Source organism: Euprymna scolopes, chromosome 2, assembly GCF_053919585.1.
Source record: "Euprymna scolopes isolate OS-2025 chromosome 2, ASM5391958v1, whole genome shotgun sequence".
In the NCBI taxonomy this organism is placed as follows: Eukaryota; Metazoa; Mollusca; class Cephalopoda; order Sepiida; family Sepiolidae; genus Euprymna; species Euprymna scolopes.
This window is the reverse complement of record NC_136483.1, coordinates 118941065-118960707: the sequence shown is the minus strand read 5'-3', so window position 1 is coordinate 118960707 and position 19643 is coordinate 118941065. Positions and strand designations below refer to the sequence as shown.

The following is a 19643-nucleotide window of genomic DNA, read 5'->3' as shown; positions in this document are numbered from 1 at the left end:
ACTGTAGACAGCAAAGATACACAATTTATTTTTTATTTTGTTTATTATGCTTCTTTGGAGATCTCCCTTTTCCACTAATCGCTTTTCCTCATTATTATAGTAGTAGTAGTAGGGGTGGTGGTGGTGGGAGTAAAAGCATTAGAATGCATCAAAGGGAAGTAACTCTTACATATTATCAAATAAAAGATTTACATTTTATATTGCTAGTTCCTATTCACAAAAGCAGTTTTAATGTAGAGAAAATCTAGCTTTGAAAAAGTGACATGCTGGAAGGAAACTCATCACCTAGGCAAATATATTAAAAAAAAAAAAAATGGGTTAGCGTCAATATCTGGGATCTATAATGTTCCTCTTAACATATTTGTTTTATCCTTTTAGAGATCTGTAAAATTGCCATGACACCAACATTAAAATGTGTTAAATATGTCAAGGTTTATGTAAATTGAATTCACTTTTGCTTAATTTTGTCCAAGCCAAATGGCAAGAGATGACATTTCATTACTACTCATTTGTGGAAAAGGAATCGGATGCAACTCAATGTTTTTTGTGTTGTATTGCAAGGATTAGGTGTGGAATTAGAAGGGCAGTGGAATTATTAGTAGATTAAGAGATGATAACCAGTTTATACACAAGAAATGTAATAAAATAATAAAGATGGATGAGAACTCAGATGTGGAGAAAGTATATCTGGATGGTGACACTATTAATGTTGTCCAGAGGTTTTGTTATCATAGTGATACCATTGGAGCACAAGTTGAAAAGCAAGAATTATAAGTAGACAGAGCAAGTTCAGTTTCAGAGATGATAACCAATTTATGCAGAAATAGTGTAATCTATTATATAAATCACACCTGTCTATTTAAAATGTATGTATGTATGTATGTATGTATGTATGTTTGCATAATGTGTCAGGTCATGTCATGTGCTACTGGTACCATGTAACTCAGTACTACCTACCTCATGGTTGGGTCACCGGCGACCAAACTGGTTCCCCCACCAGACTTGTTTGGTGAGGAGGGCGGCTAGTCTCCCTGAAGGATTAAAAACAAGACCTTCCAAAGGGCGAATGAACTCTTTTTCTGGGTCAACGGCCAACTAGCACCGTGTATATTTGTGTGTGTGTATATGTGTATTGGGGTGGAGAGGGCTCCCGTAAGCCGTGGTGAAGGCAACCTTTCTAGGAGAAGCAAATCTCTGATTTAAAAAACCATAAAGCGGAAGACCATTACCCGCATTAAGCTGGTCTGCAGTTTAATTTGTTGCTGGCTATCTTGCTCTTGCTTGTTGCTGGATCTCAACATTTTGAACCAAGAGAGAGACTTAGCTGTCGTACAAAGCTAAGACTCTGTAACATCATATTTGTATAGATACTCCCTCAGGCATTTGGGCTCATGGATTTTAAATGTCTGAGGGAGTGGCACTCGTCTGACAAGACGTTGCAATCATCATATCATGTTTGCCTAAAACTTTGGACAGAGGCAACAGATTTTCATGAGATCAGTATCGTTTTGAAGCTCGACCCTTTGGACGACAAATATCGAAAAATTGGCAAAAACATTAATTCCTTCACCCTCAACTGGGCAGTTTTCTACAAGGAGGGTCATTTTTTTTATGTCACCATTTTTGCAAGTCATTGTATCAGTTGAAATAACTTTACTAATTTCAACATTCCAAACTTCCGGTCGTGTCATGGTATGATGTCAGGTTTGCTTTCAATTTCTTTGCCAGCTTCGCGTCATGGGTTTGAGCCTGCCTGTCTACTACCACATTTTTTTTCTTTTGCTAAACACACATCTCCAAACACCTGGGCAATGCTGGGCACCCAGCTAGTACAAATGAAACTTAGATGTGGAAAAAATACATTTGGATGGTAAAGCTACTGAGGTTATTCTAAAGTTTTGTTATCTTCCAGATAGCATTGGGAGGAGCTGGCTGGTGCTAGTGTAATTGCAAGAGTTCAGAGTGGATAGAGTTCTAGGAACTTCTGCTACTATTAAGCAGCAGTATTATCTGTTGATCACGGGAAGAATCTACCGGACATGTGTAAACGGTGTGATCATGTATGGAAGTGAAACCTGTTCCGTGAAGGTTGAGGACATGTATTGCATGAAGAAAAATGATATGATAAACGTATATGAACTCAGAGGAATATTAAATGTATACAGTATAGGGAGATGTGTGCAGAACAAGAGACTTCAATGGTGTGGCCATGTTGAAAGAATGGATGAAAGTTCTTGGGTTAGTAGATGTAGAACAGTTGAGATAGCAGGGTTAGTTCAGAGGAGAAGACCAGGGAAAACATGAGAAGTAATAAGGAAGTATGAGAGAAAAAGGGATAAATAAAGACATGGCTAGAGATAGATTAGTTTAAAAATTTCTAAAAGTCATTCAATACCTGCCACATGTAAAATATTGTTGATGATAATTTTATTCAGCCAGAAGAGTTTTTTTTCAAATATATTTTATATATTAAGATTTCAAATAATATAATCAAGCTTTGGAAATTAACACTTAACAATGTTTAATCCATATGTATTTTTCAGAAAACTATTTTATTATCACAGTTACATTTATGTAAAGCTTGAAAATGTATATCACTTTCATTCCGTTTGTTAATAAAAATAGGTTTAAGTTGCCTAAAATTTGTACTAGATTTGTATGTAATTGAGTACTCGATGAAATTCAGTTGTAAAAAGTTACATTCCTGGAGATTGAAGGTCCAATCTTCAGTGCGAGTGATCTAAAAATACAATTGTGAATTACTTAAGACTTCTAGACAGTATGCAAGAGTATGTTACTCTCCGTAGATTAAATAAAGGGTTGTGTTCAAAATTCTGAATAACAGAAAGATTCCCAAGTTCAACAAGATACACTTTAAGAAGGTCAGAGGTTATATTGACCGAAATGCTGTGCAAGAAACACTCAAGATGAAAACAGTATTAAGAAGAATTCAAATAATACTTTCTTTGTTATGACCAACACAAGCAGAAACATTATATTTGCAAGAGGCTAAAAAGATAGTATTTTACATTTGCATAGATGGTGCATCTGAACAGTTAGGTACAGAAGAAAATAATGAATAAATCTTTTACCTATTTTACAAGACATTGTATCTTTAGCTCCTAATGGACATACATTAATGCCAAAACATTAATCACTTAATATTGCTGTACACCATATGTTTGGATCTGCTCAATTGATTGGTTTGTATGGTACCATTTATGGGCCATTTAGTTCAATATCAAAACACGCAATCAGTCAACTTCCATGTAGATAAAGGCAAAACAGACAAATGCGTTCAAAGTAAACTTTATATATAATAAAATATTGGCTTTGAATGAGAATGTTCAAATTGAATAGTTCATTTAGGAAATGAAAGGAAAAAAAGAATTAAAGAGAAATGCTTATGAATGTGCTTATTTTTTTTTTTAGATGATATCTTCCTTCTGGTATTTGGGAGTAAGTTCGATGAGGGTGTATTCGGCTCTTACAGCGAAAGTAGATTTTTCTTTTTACTGAGTTTTATGTTTTTCTTTGTTTTCCTCTCTTCTCTTCTGGGTTCACAAAAATACACATTTTTTTTATCCACCTGTAGACTAAAAAATGAGTTAACTGTCCATATTATTTTGGATACAAAAACCTTTTATTAGCTAGAAATTAATTTTATAACTATTTTTCTTTTTTGACCAGAAGAATGTGCAGAGCCTGGCTCTGCACTGACGTTTTTAACCATTTTGTATATGGTAGTCAATGAGTTAACATCCGGTTGGGAGTATACTTTTATTTACTAGTCACCACATTTTCTAACTGATTTGGAGCATTGTTTTTCACTTGATTTTAAATGATGAAACAGTACTACCTGAACTGGAGATTGCAGAGAAAATTCTCTTCCATTCACTATACAGTCAGGTATTCCAACAACTCTGATATAGGACAATAATAATAAACAGTTTCTTTGAACATTGAACAACCCACAACAATATAATTATACAAAACAACGTTTGTCTTAGATCCATCAAATCATGTTTTTCTAACATTTCAGCTACATCTTCAAATAAAACAAAGAAAAGAATATTGGAGCCATCAGCAATGAATTTGGCTTCAGAGAAAGGAAGGTTTTTATAAAATAAGCCTCTATATAAATCCAGATATACCTGAATGTCATGGATGGAAGGTAGAAAATAGAGATTACATAATCCACTGAATGAATCTTCTTTCTGTTCCAGAGAGTTTAATGGATTTAATAAGACGCCCTGCCAAATGTAAAAAAAGGCTTAATCCAAATCAGTTGTTCCACTTAACAATGTAAGAATGGATCAAAGTATTATCTTAATCTTCCTTATTTATATTGTATGAAGTATTCCCAAAGTTATGCCATGGAAACATTGGATAACTAAAAAACTATTTACCAAATAAGATTTTATAATATACTGCATAAATTGTCTCTCTGTTCTAGAGATTTTAATGGATTTAATAAAATGCTGTTGCAAGTGTAAAAAGTCAATGTAAAGATGCAAACATTTGTACATGTCTACGTAACATGGTGCAATGCAGAGATATGTGCAAATGCGTTAGATGTGCTGTAAAATTACTGGAAACAATTCTGTAAAAGATGCTGATAACGATGATGATGATATTAATGTTGAAGAGACATAACTAGCGATAACTCTTAAATAAAACAATATATCTTATTTACTAAACGTCTTTTTTCATTTTTAATGAACTGCCATAAATGATCGTTTCATTTTTTATCTATTTATTTTATTTTTTTTTTAAAATGAAACGATCATTTATGGCAGTTCATTAAAAATGAAAAAAGATGTTTAGTAAATAAGACATATTGTTTTATTTAAGAGTTATTGCTGTTCTTATTTTTAGATTAAAAAATATAAAACTAAAAAAAAAATAACAGTTGACATTGTGTATTTGTGTGATGAACCAACTTGGAAATTATGCAAAATCGTAAATACATCTTGGATTAAAATGATGTTGCAATGCACAACAAGAACATAAGTCAATTCAGAGGCTGCAAACTTCCACCTGACAATGTAAGGATGAGCTGAAGTCTTATATAGGCTTTACTTCTCCATATTTTATGGCATATTTCAAAAGTTATTCTATGGAAACGTTGGGTAATTCAAAAACTATCTGATTAGGCTAAAATTTTGCATAGTGATTGCTGGTAAAGAGCATTCAATCCATACATCAAATTTGAAAAAATTGGAAGTTTAAATTTTGACCATGATAGATATTTTCATGGTCAAAATCATAAGATTGGGGATTTCATGAACGACAATTTGGACAAAGCTATTGTCAAAAGTGTAATTTTCAACTTTTTTTTTTATCTTTTACCTAAATGTTTCAAAATTAAATCAGTTCTACGTTAGATCATGACCTATATTTTTACCAAGTTTAGTGATAATTAGTCAAGTGATGTGGCCACTATACTATAAAATAAACAAACATATCTTCTAAGGATAAGATTAATCTTTTTGCTCGTCTTTTTGCTGATCATTTTCTCTTGATTCTAGATCTTCTTTCTGATTTTCCTTTGAAAACTGATTTTCCTTTCTTCATTTTATAATTATCACTTCAAAGTGGAACAAATGTTTTTCAGAATTCATAATGATCTGTTAATTACAAGTAAATCCTATATATATATATATATATATATATCATATAGTCATACCTAATTTTATAAAGATAGATATATCAGAAAATCCTTAAAATTCAATAGCAAGCAGATCTAAAAGTACTCCCATCTGCAATATAGTGTGACAGTAATACTACCGAAACAAAGATATTAAATAATATAGATACAAAGAAAATAATAATTACGATTACTTACTAGATGATGCATTCACAGCTGCAGAATAAGATGGTGGTGTACCGGGGCCTGCCCCATCTTTGTATGATCCATGTATAGGAGCAATTGGTGGTTGCATATAAGGTTGTTCTGCATTATATGCACCTGGCGCTGAGGGAATACCAGAAATAGCACCATAATTAAATTTGGGCTCATCCATTTTCTTGTAACTGAAAATACAAAAATGGAAGTGACATTATTAAAAATTATCATATATTTATGATGACATTGCATGGGTATAGACAGGTTTTGGAATCACATTGAAATTGCATGCTTATATCTGCATTCTATTTTTTTTTTTCTTGTATGATTTTGTTTTTTATTTTATGAATGTTTTCTCCTGATGTGTCACTAATCCTTAAAATAAACTGTTCATCCTTAACTTACAGGGGGCTAATTTTTTTGAATTTATTCTAAAACATATAGCATTCGGATTAACCAAGTCACAAGATCATTTAATGTTTCACATGAGTTAGTTGTGTTAATTTGCATTTTTCAAATATGTATGAAATTATCACAGTAACAATAAGATGGTGAACTTTGGATGGTTCAACTCTACTTCAAAAATATTTCTGTACCTGGCCATGCATTGTTGTGGCTCAGTCTGTTTAAATAGAAATATAATAAAAAAAAATGTACTGAAATTTACTGAATATATATATATATTTATTTATCTCACAAAAAAGTTGCATTCTGTAATATTTATATATATTATTTTTTTTTTGCAATTGTTTTAACAACAAAAGTTGTTTTTTTTAACACACACACACATGCATGCATGCACGCACGGACTATAATAAGAACCATTAGTGACGCATGTTTTTTTGTTTATGTTCTGTTCTTAATATTTGTGGATACACAATATTTTGAAATTTGTTAATGTTTATAGCAAACACCCAGTGAATTGTGAAGTGTGTAGTGTGTGCAGAAGAGAATGCGTGTTCATCTCACAGCCGGGTGTCACCAATTTTGTAGCGGGGGTCAGAAATTTACAAAGATTAAATTTCCTCGTCCCAAACAAATAATAAAAAAAAGGAATGAGAATGAAACGAATGACACGTCCTTCTGATTTAAATGCACCACATTTATTTTTTAAACAACAACAATAAGGTGATCACACAAAGATAAATAAATGAACAGAAAGGGTTGTTGTCTTTGTGAACGGTGACTGAGGTAATTAAATGTTTTTATGTAAAGAAGATAACTGTTCTTTTTCTTGCTTACTTAGCGGAGAGATATACAAGGATAAAAAGAGTCCATCAGGGTAACAAGTCCATCTCCAAGTGGAGGAATTAATTGTTGGGCGTATGTATGTTTAACGTCCAATACGAACGGGTCGATGTTGATGTCTACGCCATGGTGCTCAAAAGGTTGACTGACTCGTTTGGGCGCAAAATGCTCTTTTTATAGATCCAGACCGGCTCCAGAGATGCGTTAGCTTCTGCTGATATCTTCACTTTTCGAAATTTGTAAAAAAGATTTTCTTAATTTTTTCATTGGCTGGTTGTGTCACATGATGGTGCTTCTAACTACGTCCGCCAAAAATATGTTATTTTTACTTTTGTTATTTTGAGCAAAGTGTGTGGGCGTATTTGAATTTGTTCCGTTGCTGAGAGATTATGTTTTTTTTTCTCAAAATGCACGGGGAAAAATTGCAATGAATAATGGTTCGTTATTTGCACACGTGTGTGTGTGTGTGTGTGTGTGTGTGTGTGTGTGTGTGTGTGTGTGTGTGTGTGTGTGTGCGCGTGTGTGTGTGTGTGTGCATGAGTGACTGTACAAGTGCAAGACATACACACAGGACAGTAATGACTTAAGCATGAAATGAACTTGACGCTGTGCAAATTAATGTCTCTTCATGATGTCATATTGTAATTTTAGTAACTGTTTATGTAGCATAGAATGGGATTCCAGAATGTAAGAATTATCAGAGCTCAGCCAATCAGAATGGACAGAGTTTGGTAAGGGAGCTGTTATTATTTATGAATCAAAAACTGAAGATTATGTTAGGTCTATGTTTTTAATAGCCAGTTATGGGCAGTGAAAGCACAGAATCTGTGAAAAGTGTAGAATTTGGTACGGTGACAACTCGGAGTAGTGGTAGGACTAAATATTTAGAGAGAAAAATAGGCACATCTTCCTCTAAAGATGTTGCGATTGTGTTGATGTTGTTCATATGATTCAATGTAACATTTTAATATCATAGCTGAATGTGTATAAAATGGTGTTTGAAAGCTACATAAGATAGCGGCTATTAGCCTAGATGTATCGAATTTGTATGTGGCATCTATTGTTGCAAACCTAGGATACCTTGGTCCAGAGGGGAATTTCTGCAGCCATTTTATTATATAGGAGATGAATTTTTTTAAAAAGTTAAATCTATTTCACCAGCTTATAATCATTGTTATTATTATCGCTGTCACTATTGTGTTTTCGTATTTAGGATGCTGCAAGTTTCCTGGACTGGCAACATGAGGCAATATCTCATGTCTACTGTTAATGTGGTTTGATCCGAAACGTTGATATCAGCCATATCACTTCTCATGCGTTCATGCCAGGTTGTCTTTGGCCTAAGCTTCCCTATTGTCTTGGATATCCAGATGTATTATGGAGTTGATGCAAGAGATGGCCTACTGGACATGACCGAACGACTCAAAGTATCAAGCACATAACACATTCATAATCTCACTAATAGTTTTCTTCAGCTTAATCAATTCTGTTATGAACAAATAGATTTTAGAGTTGAAAATGTCAGAAATTGATGATTTTCCAGATCAATCCAGTATTGATGCAAAAAAAAAAAAAAAAAAAGCAAGATAAGGGGGAGGGGAGGAGTTAGTATTAAAAGGTAAAAATAGTTTTGTTTGAAAAATAGTAAAACTGAAATTTCTTTAACATAAAACTTCAAACACCATCCACTATAACAATGCAATCCCTACAACTATGTACCTAGAAAACAAAGACAAAACCTGACATAGTGATATGGGACAAGAAGAAGAAAGAAGCAACTTTAGTAAAAATTAGTTTCCTCCAATAATGTCTTCCTCAATGATGCTCTCAGCTCTTAGAGGGATAAGATAATGGAAATACCAATGACATAAAAAGAAACTGGAATTTTAGGGAGATCTCTATAATTCCAGTAATTATAGAAGCAACTGAACTCATGAAAAAGAATTTCAAAAACTACCTAGCAAATACACCCGGGGAACTAAGTGCAAGAGAGATTAAAACAATTGCACTTAAAGGGATGGTCAGAATCTTAAAAAGATATCTTGGTTGGAATACATGAGTTATAGTGGTTATAGCTAGTCGACTGTTTTGTGAAAGTTTGGCAAGGGGAAGGATAGATTGGAGTTCAGTTGAGCACTTGCCATGAAAATAATGATAGAGCAGAAACAGGCTTGCAACATCTCTTCTGTGGAAAAGAAATTGCAAGGGAGAGAAAAGAGCATCACCTACTATGTTTCCAAACCAGTTTTAAACTCTATCAATGCTGAATAAGGTGCACCAAACAGCTCCTGCCCAGATGAGGCAACAGTACTCTATTTTAGATTATTCAGAAATAAACCAAAAATAACTACTTCAAGATGTAGATTTCCTTTAGGTCTGCAAATAAATTATTTCTATTTAGGTATTGGCAAATTTTATATGCACTAGTAGCTGTAACCAGAATGGTGATATGGACATCGAGACTGCACGAGAAGCACCGGGTTGAATCTTTTGCTGATCAGGATCCAATCTCCTCCTTTAAGCACCAGCTGAAGGTAAAGATCAGATGTGATAAGAAAAGATTACATCCCACAGCCTGTGACAGAAGGTGGATAAAAATAGCGAGTGTGCGTACATAGAAGTGCCAAGTTAGAGTTCACGTTCCTCACCTGATCATGGCATGCAGGGTTCCAGATCCTGCCGGACTCCAGACTTCTAAAAGTGCCTAGATTAGGTTCTTAGCTAGCCAAGTGAACAACTCCCTTCATCCTCAACAGGAAACTTCCAAGATGCCCACACCCCAACTTTTCTTTTTCATTCTTAGCCACCCCAACAAGTGAACTGATCTTGGAGCAACTTCATATACCCCCACTATGCCATTTTCTTTGATCGTCAAGAATTCAGCCCTATTTAGAGATTGAACTGCTTGTTTTCAGTCCCTATCAAGCCGGAAAACAGTGAGTAGTCTATCATCTAGAGAAGATTGTGATGCAAGAACAAAATGAAAAGTATTAAACACACACAGCTGATTTTTTTTTTTTTTCAGTGGCTGATGTCCAACCGCTTTCACTTCACTGGTGAAGTTTTAGCATTTGACTGACTTATGTGAACCTTGGCATGTAAAATGTGCCAATACCTAAATAGAAATAATTTATTTGCAGACCCAAAGGAAATCTACATCTTGAAGTAGTTATTTTTGGCTTATTTCAAACATTGAAACGTGGTATTCCACGTTTCCAGGAATATTGGTTGTATTTTGATTGGAACCAGTGTGTTCATTTAATAACGGCATGATCCCAACTCAAATCTTATGTGCCTCTTTAATTTATGGCTAGCATAAATGAGGAAAAAAAAGGAAAGGTTGTAACATTAGAACTAGTTTATACTTGGACATAAATGTATCTTCCCATTGGGGTAATTAATTCAATGGATTAATTCTTTTATGGTTAGCAGGGAAACTAATTTCATGTCAGCCATTAATTTCTACATATTTAAGGGAGAGGCATATTCCAGAATACATATTCAAGGAGAGGCATATTCCAGAATTCCAGCTTAACCAATTCATACAAAGGCTTCACCAGTGCACAATCTTCAAACTGCATAAGATCTATTTCTGGTACGTAGTTTTATACTTTAACCTGAACTTAGAAATTAGAGGAAAATGAGACTAACTGCTCTCACCCTTTGTTATATGCTGTATTTTTGGAAACAGGGGTACACTAATGTTCTAAAAATTGCTGAAAAGGATAGAAAAGGGTCTAAAAATGGACAGAAAAGGAGCAGGGGATGCACTAAAATGAACAGGTTAGGAACTGAAAATGACTGATGGATAACAATTGATAAAATAACAAAATTAAATTAACAATTAAAAATAAATAATCATTGGATACCCTAATTCCATTTAATAAATACATAAAAGAAAACACTTAAACTTAAAGTTGCTTCGCTTTTAAAATTACTAATCTTTCAAGATTTGTTCATCATGAGTTATGTTTAAATGAATTTTTACATGCCATTTTTCTAAGTATTTTTCTAAATAATGTGTAGCAAGTTTGACAAATTTGTTCAAATTACTAAAGAATTGATAATAAACATGATTTTTAATCTTTTTAAAAATGATCCTCATTAACAGAAAGTATTCCAAAGTTTTTTTTATATATCTACACTAGCTGGCTTTGCCAACTTGCTATCACTTAAAGTTTGCTACTTGAAAGCAAAATTTTAAATGATAAACATTTTACTCATAAGTTTCTTCTAAACACAATACAAAAACTTCTGCACTTTTTCATATAAAGATCAATACTTTAGTAATTTTTATGCAAACTTATTTACCTTTGAAATTAGATTGTAAAGAAATGAAAACAAAGAAATGAATTTTCCTTAGTGCATTCATTTTTCTTGATAGTAATGTTCTAAATATTGTAATAAACAATCAGTTAAAGGCGCTAATTTAGTTAGCTTCAGTTTCTTTCTGATAATATTTAGAATTGCTAAAATTATGAATAAAACGGTAACATTTTCCAGTACTCACCTAAACCATGTAGTCCCATAATAATAAAAAAAAACGTTTTGAAATTTCATTATTTTTACATGTTTCCATTAAAAATATAAATTAATTCCTTAACATTAACTTTCCATTATTTCTTTGTTAATGTTAATTTCGTTTCAAACAAAAATAAGACAATAACCTTACATAATTTTCATCACATTTAAATATAACCAAATAAACAAAAACAAATGTGAGCACTTGTGTTGCAATTCATAAAACTGAGATTTTTCCTTAATGACCACTTATACACTTTATGTATAAGTATACACTTTATCGAAATAAATTTTTCATGGAGAAAATTCTGAATTAGTTTACACTTTATTTCCCTTCGTTTGTAAAAATGCATAACATACAGAGAAGAGGGAAACAGCCAGAGACAGAGTAAAAGAGATATAAACAGACAAAAAACAATGAGAAATATGCATGAACCAATTCTGGACAATCTGGCTTAATTTTTTCACTTGTTAAAAAGAAAAAAGCAGACAGCCAAATAAATTGATCAGTTGATATTTGAAAACAATATTCAAAATTTTAAACTTGATGTGATGGCCAATTTGTTTTTGCCACTACTCTTAGACATGACTACGAGTTTAATTCTTGGCGGGGTCATATTTATGTTTTTACTCATTCTTCCTAAATTTGAACTTCATAATTTAACATTACAATATTATTAGCCGTTATTTTTACTTTCCTTTTCCAATATCTTACATAGTTTGTGGAAATTATGACCCGTGCTGATGCTGGCTAAACCTTAAAACATCAACACTGAAAATCAAGTTCCTAGCATCTTATAATGTAAAGTGATTTTTTTTTTACCTATTTCATTAACTATTTAAATATGTCTATATAATAATAATAAATAGAATAAAATAGATTAAAACAAATATTTTGCAGAAAATTTGTACATTAGGAAAAGGCCAATATTGCCAACATTTTTTTTTGTTACATATTTCAATTAGGCAAGTTAAGATTTAATAAATTATATCTTTTCATCAATTGTATCACATATTTTTATTTCTGCCAAGTTTAAAAGAAAAGGAAAGATTTCCTAAAAGTAAAAACGTGTGCCATTTCTTATAAACCCTACTTTCTTCCAATATATATATATATCCCCTCTACATATGTCATGATCCTGATTAAAGTGGTTGTGATCTGTTGCTATTATTTGATCACTTACCAAAAGTCTACGTAAATGTGATGGGCACTCATATGAACCATAAGATAAGAGAAAAAAAAAGATATATTTATTCTGAGATTCGATCAGGCTACATTGATGAATAAGAAAAAAAATAATGAAGACAAAGAAAAAGAGAAAATAGGAAAAAAAGCCCTTAATCAGCTTACAGTTAATACTTGAGTCATTAGAATGCTTCAAAGAAAAGTAATGTCAAATATATAAATCCCAACTGGTAATGACTTGTGTCATTTTAGGAACATTTTACTGCCACCAAAAACAAAATAAGAAAGTTGTGGGGAAAAAATCAAAAGAAATTTATGTAAACAAATATTTATATATAAAATTTATGTTAAATATTTATATATAAACTTTATGTTAAATATTTATATATAAACTTTATGTTAACTATTTATATATAAACTTTATGTTAACTATTTATATATAAACTTTATGTTAACTATATATAAACTTTATGTTAAATATTTATATATAAACTTTATGTTAAATATTTATATATAAACTTTATGTTAAATATTCATATATAAATAATGTATGTTAACAAGTATTTATATATAAAATTTATGTAAACAAATATTAATATATAAAATTTATGTTAACAAATATTTATATACAAATATTATGTTGAATATTTATATACAAACTTTATGTTAACAAATATTTATACACAAACTTTATGTTAACAAATATTTATACACAAACTTTATGTTAACAAATATTTATACGCAAACTTTGTTAACAAATATTTATACACAAACTTTGTTAACAAATATTTATATATAAACTTTATGTTAACAAATATTTATATATAAACTTTATGTTAACAAATATTTATATATAAACTTTATGTTAACAAATATATATATATATACTCTATGTTAACAAATATATATATATATATACTTTATGTTAACAAATATTTATATACAATGTTAACAAATATTTATATATATACTTTATGTTAACAAATATTTATATATATACTTTATGTTAACAAATATTTATATATATACTTTATGTTAACATATATATATATATACTTTAACAAATATTTATATATATACTTTATGTTAACAAATATTTATATATATACTTTATGTTAACAAATATTTATATACAATGTTAACAAATATTTATATATATACTTTATGTTAACAAATATTTATATATATACTTTATGTTAACAAATATTTATACATAAACTTTATGTTAACATATATTTATATATATACTTTATGTTAACAAATATTTATACATAAACTTTGTTAACAAATATTTATACATAAACTTTATGTTAACAAATATTTATACATAAACTTTATGTTAACAAATATTTATATATATACTTTATGTTAACAAATATTTATACATAAACTTTATGTTAACAAATATTTATATATAAACTTTATGTTAACAAATATTTATACATAAACTTTATGTTAACAAATATTTATATATATACTTTATGTTAACAAATATTTATATATATACTTTATGTTAACAAATATTTATACATAAACTTTATGTTAACAAATATTTATACATAAACTTTATGTTAACAAATATTTATATATATACTTTATGTTAACAAATATTTATATATATACTTTATGTTAACAAATATTTATACATAAACTTTATGTTAACAAATATTTATACATAAACTTTATGTTAACAAATATTTATATATATACTTTATGTTAACAAATATATATATATACTTTATGTTAACAAATATTTATACAAACTTTATGTTAACACATAAACTTTATGTTAACAAATATTTATACATAAACTTTATGTTAACAAATATTTATATATATACTTTATGTTAACAAATATTTATACATAAACTTTATGTTAACAAATATTTATATATATACTTTATGTTAACAAATATTTATACATAAACTTTATGTTAACAAATATTTATATATAAACTTTATGTTAACAAATATTTATACATAAACTTTATGTTAACAAATATTTATATATATACTTTATGTTAACAAATATTTATACATAAACTTTATGTTAACAAATATTTATATATAAACTTTATGTTAACAAATATTTATACATAAACTTTATGTTAACAAATATTTATATATATACTTTATGTTAACAAATATTTATACATAAACTTTATGTTAACAAATATTTATACATAAACTTTATGTTAACAAATATTTATACATAAACTTTATGTTAACAAATATTTATATATATACTTTATGTTAACAAATATTTATACACACACTTTATGTTAACAAATATGTATATATAAACTATGACTTAGTTGTTTTGTGTTATCTTTTGTTTGTTTGTAGGAAGATACCTGGAGTTTTGAACTGCGAAATCTTTTCATCATGTGTTCTTTTATTTGTATATTCAGACTTATGAGCCACTTTCGCATTTTAATATTTTTTTTATTATCATTGTCATGTGTATGCAGCTGTAGTTTCAATGAATGCCGAGTGTAGTACCAGGCATTACCACTTCCTTTTGAAAGGGTATTGTGTTTTTTGCCTGTTGTTTGTGACGCACTCATACAGCTAAGTAAAAACCGAGTAAAAATATTTATATGAAATTCAGAGGTGGAAGCATGAGTTTTCTGGTCCTTCAATTTTGCTTGTGCACAGATAAAAATCAAATTTGAAGGTAATTTACTTCCAATATTTCATAAGACATCAAAAAGATTTCAAATTAATAATATTCTTCAGTTTTCAATAACAAAACTGAGTAAAAAATGCTTTTCTCAATTTTAGATGGATTTTTAATGGAAATAATTCCTCATTTATGACATATGACAAAAACAACAAAACTTTTTTTTCATGACTAACAGATTTTTTCTTGCATTCATCCATGACTGCGATCTTTATAAATTGACTAATTATGAAAACAACATCTTGATTAAATTTCCGGAAAAAGAAAAACGAAATATTATTTTTTATGCAACATCCAAAAAATACTCGGAAAAATACCCACCGTACACTGGTATACCAGAGACATTAAAATAAACAAATAACATTCCAATTACATGCGCGTTTGTAATACATTAAGTAAATAACATTTCAGTTACGTGTACATTTATTGTATCCACCCAACCAAATTCTATACAAGTACAAAGTAAAATGTGTCTCTTCGTGCGAACGTAAAACAAAGCAATACCACGTGACAGGGTGTCCACTTTCTGTCCAATCAACGCTCAAAGAAAACATTTTTTAAAAATCCTTTTCTAACAGCCTTTGCTGAGGGCCACCCAGAAGCATAGAAAAGACACTGCACAAAATCCAAACCAGTTCAGGATACAGTATCATGAGTAAGCAACTTGCTGCCCAACTCCGTCTCGTCGACGTAAAATCACTAACATGACTTTGTGCATCTTCCACTTTGCCTTTTTTCTCCTTTTCTCCCTGCTGGCCGGCAGTAAACTGCTTGGGGGCTTTGGCTCCAGGCTAAGCCATATGACACAAACACAAAATCAAAAATACGTTTTTAACACTCAAATCTCACTAAATTCACCCTCCCCAATGACCTTTTGTCACATCAGACACATTTATGGAGAAAAATTACTACACTACTGGAACTAACTAATATAACAAATTTTATTTCGTTTGGTTAAACAAAGAAATATTTTATCTAAAAAAAAAAACATGATTGCCTCAGTCGGAGAAGGTTTTCTCTTTTCCTTTTTTGGTACAGTTTATACTCAAGTTCTATCTGTAAGAAATAAATATTAAGTCCTCATGACTATACATGATTCTGAAAATCTAACACTTATTTCCCAGAACTATGAACATCTTGTAAATCATTTAATGACTGAACTTTCTCTCGCATGCCGACACTGCACATGCATATAAAAATACAAAAAAGAAAAAACAAAAAAGATTTATCTTTATTGTTCCTATTTATAATGCCTCCCCACGGGACAGAGTTAGACACCAGGGTCGTTTTTTAACGTGGAGAAAAGGAACAAAAATAACAATTGTCTCAGTCGTGAAGGATTTCTCCTCCACTAACAGAGAACAAGAAATTGAAGTGCAGCATCTGAAGAACAGATACCACACTTTGATCTTGTCCCGAAGGCCAATGTTAAATAAAACTTTATAATAGAACGTTAATGTACGATTTCACCATTACGCTGATTCTGACACATTTTATTTATTTTTTGTTAAGGGTTGGGAGATATTTACCTATGCTCACGCCATGACTGTAATACCAGACATTGGTAAATATTGACAAATCCCTTTCAACTGCCCAAAATATTTTAGCCTTTACGGTGGGGGTTCACTTAAATGTAAAATAATAATCCAATTCTTGACCGCATATCATATAGGAGATTGGGATAAGTAAATGAACATTTTGACGAACCAAGACCATACTTACAAAAAATAAAAATAATCATAATACGAATTGAGTTATCGCCCTTGGTCCGTGAAAATAGACTCTTCCCTATACGGTATATGTAAGAAATTTTCCATGTACAACCGCCATATTGTTTTTGGCTGCCTACATGCTTTGTAAGCCGGTCTGTCATTGATTTAATTTGAATGCGCCAAATCTTGTCTTGGCGCCAATTTGTATTCATGTATTATTTTTTCAGTCTGAGAATGAACACGGCAAACAACAGACTCACATCAGTGGCGCTCTGTCTAGAGTGCCAGGATTTTACGTTCTTGAACACCATACAGTGGGTGAACGAAAGACATTTCTCTAAATACAGAGACAACATAATTGCTGAACTTATTCTACCCAATGAGAATATTCTACTGTGTTCGGCATGATATATTTGATTATGGGAAATTATTCCTATTTCTTCCAGAGATCACGAGGTCCCAAATTATGCCGTATTGGGCGCCAACATTCACACCGTGTTCACCATGTACAACATGGATCCTTCTAAAAGGAAACCCAAACTAACATTCCCACAGAGGAATCAAACAAAAGGCTTCATGCATATGGATAGCAAATTCAGCCACTGTTTTTGCAAAGGACTTACCGTGACCAAAAAACTTTAATTTCTGATACATTGTGAATAAATTTTGAGTTTTAAAGGTATGGCTTTGTTTGTGGAATTTCATTTGCTATCTGTGGAGAGGAAATTGGGCATGTGGGAAAGAAATTTCTTACACTCTAATTTTTATCGCAAAAAACAAACTATTCTCGTTTTGTTGCAAACAATAGGTTAAGATTTTCATTTTTTGCAAAATATTCTCATTATTTAATGCAAAACATCTAGAATCATTATTTAATACAAATGCTAATAAGATATAAATATATTTGTAAATTCTTGATTTAAGACGAGCAGAATTTTTATTTTTTCTTAATTTGAACAGATTAATGATAAATATTTTTTATGTTTCGTTGAATCTGAAATGTAATTGTTTCGTTAAAGTAACTTATGTCTCAAAACCTATAAGACAATAAGTTTCGTTTGGCGATATGTTGCACTTCTAAAAAATAGATAAGTAAAAAAATTTGAATTTTTCTTATGTTTAAAGTAAAGTTAGATAATAATTTAATTTGACCTTGATATTGGGTTGTAGGTTGCTAACGTATCATAATTGCATTTTTTCGAATTTAAAACTTCGGTTCAAATTCTGTAGACGTATTAAGAAAAAAAAATCACAGTATTTAACCATTAATGATTCTTTCGCAATTTAAATATTAATAGTAAAAGTAACTCCTTGAAGGTGTTATATTGATTAATTTGAATTAATTGATTTAAATTGAGATTGCTAATATTTGATTTGTATTTGTGATGCCATGTTTTAATGTATTAATTATGTGTACATTGTTGTCATTTTTCAAATGAAGGTGAATTGAAAATTTATTAAAAAATCTTAAGGGACAGGAAAAGGGTTACCCCCCCCCCCCCAAGTGTTAGGCATCTTTAGTAGCTCGGGAATTTCGAATTTGGTTATAATTATATAACTGGACTATTTGTAGAGCTTAGCCTAAATTGGGCTTTTTAATCACTGGCAGCCATGTTCGACAGCGTGTTTATTTCATTTGCTATCTGCAGGGAGGGAATTACATAATTCCGTTTGGAATATTGTCGATTTCGCCATCTTAATATTGCAGATAACTATATCTGTTATTTTAATAAATAAATTAGCAGGAATGAAAGGGCTTAATCCCCCCCCCCACCGTTTTATACATAAGTCCTTTTGGAATAATATTGGCAGTTTTGCCACATTAATATTGCAGATAATTACATCTGTTATTTTATTAACTGTGCTCGAGGCTAAAAGGTTTTGCATCAATAGTGAGGTGAAGTGGTTGGAAATTAATGACCCTTTGCTAGAATTTTTCAAATCCCGAGAAGCGATAATTAGAGAATGGTTAAGTGACCTAGATGAATTGATAGACCAGATTCTACTCAAAACTCCAGAAGAGGAGAAACTTTCAGTGAGATTTTCTTCAGAAATAGAAGAAAAATTAAATATGATTCAAGTTATGAAACTTCGATGATTATGCCTGCCAAAATGCAATTGGATTGCCCGAAATTTTCCGGCATGTCCACAGATGATAAATTTTCGTTCAGAACATTTCTGAACAAATTCGAATTTTGCACTGACAGTTTAAATAAAGCTGACAGATTATTAGTGTTGAAATCGAAGCTAGATGGTGATGCGTTTGACATAATCTCCATTCTAGATATAATCTCAGATAATTATGATATAGCCATAAAATTGTTAATATTTGAACCCTGATTTGATTAAAAATCAGGTTTTTGAGGAAATTATTCCTCCTCCTTCGGTTATAACGGATTTTTAAAATTTGAAGTCATTTCTCAAAAAAGTTAAGAGAAATTTGAC

The 19643-nt window shown here is 30.5% G+C and overlaps 1 protein-coding gene across 3 annotated transcripts in view; it reads right to left on the bottom strand.

Moving 5' to 3' along the window:
- LOC145295067 (protein SSUH2 homolog) overlaps positions 1 to 19643 on the bottom strand; it is a 130651-nt gene that overhangs the window by 50437 nt on the left and 60571 nt on the right. For all 3 annotated transcript variants that reach the window (XM_080141435.1, XM_080141434.1, XM_080141436.1), the window contains one exon: positions 5849 to 6036. In XM_080141435.1, coding sequence (XP_079997561.1) covers positions 5849 to 6036 — 188 coding nt within the window. The remainder of the gene's footprint in view (positions 1 to 5848; positions 6037 to 19643) is intronic.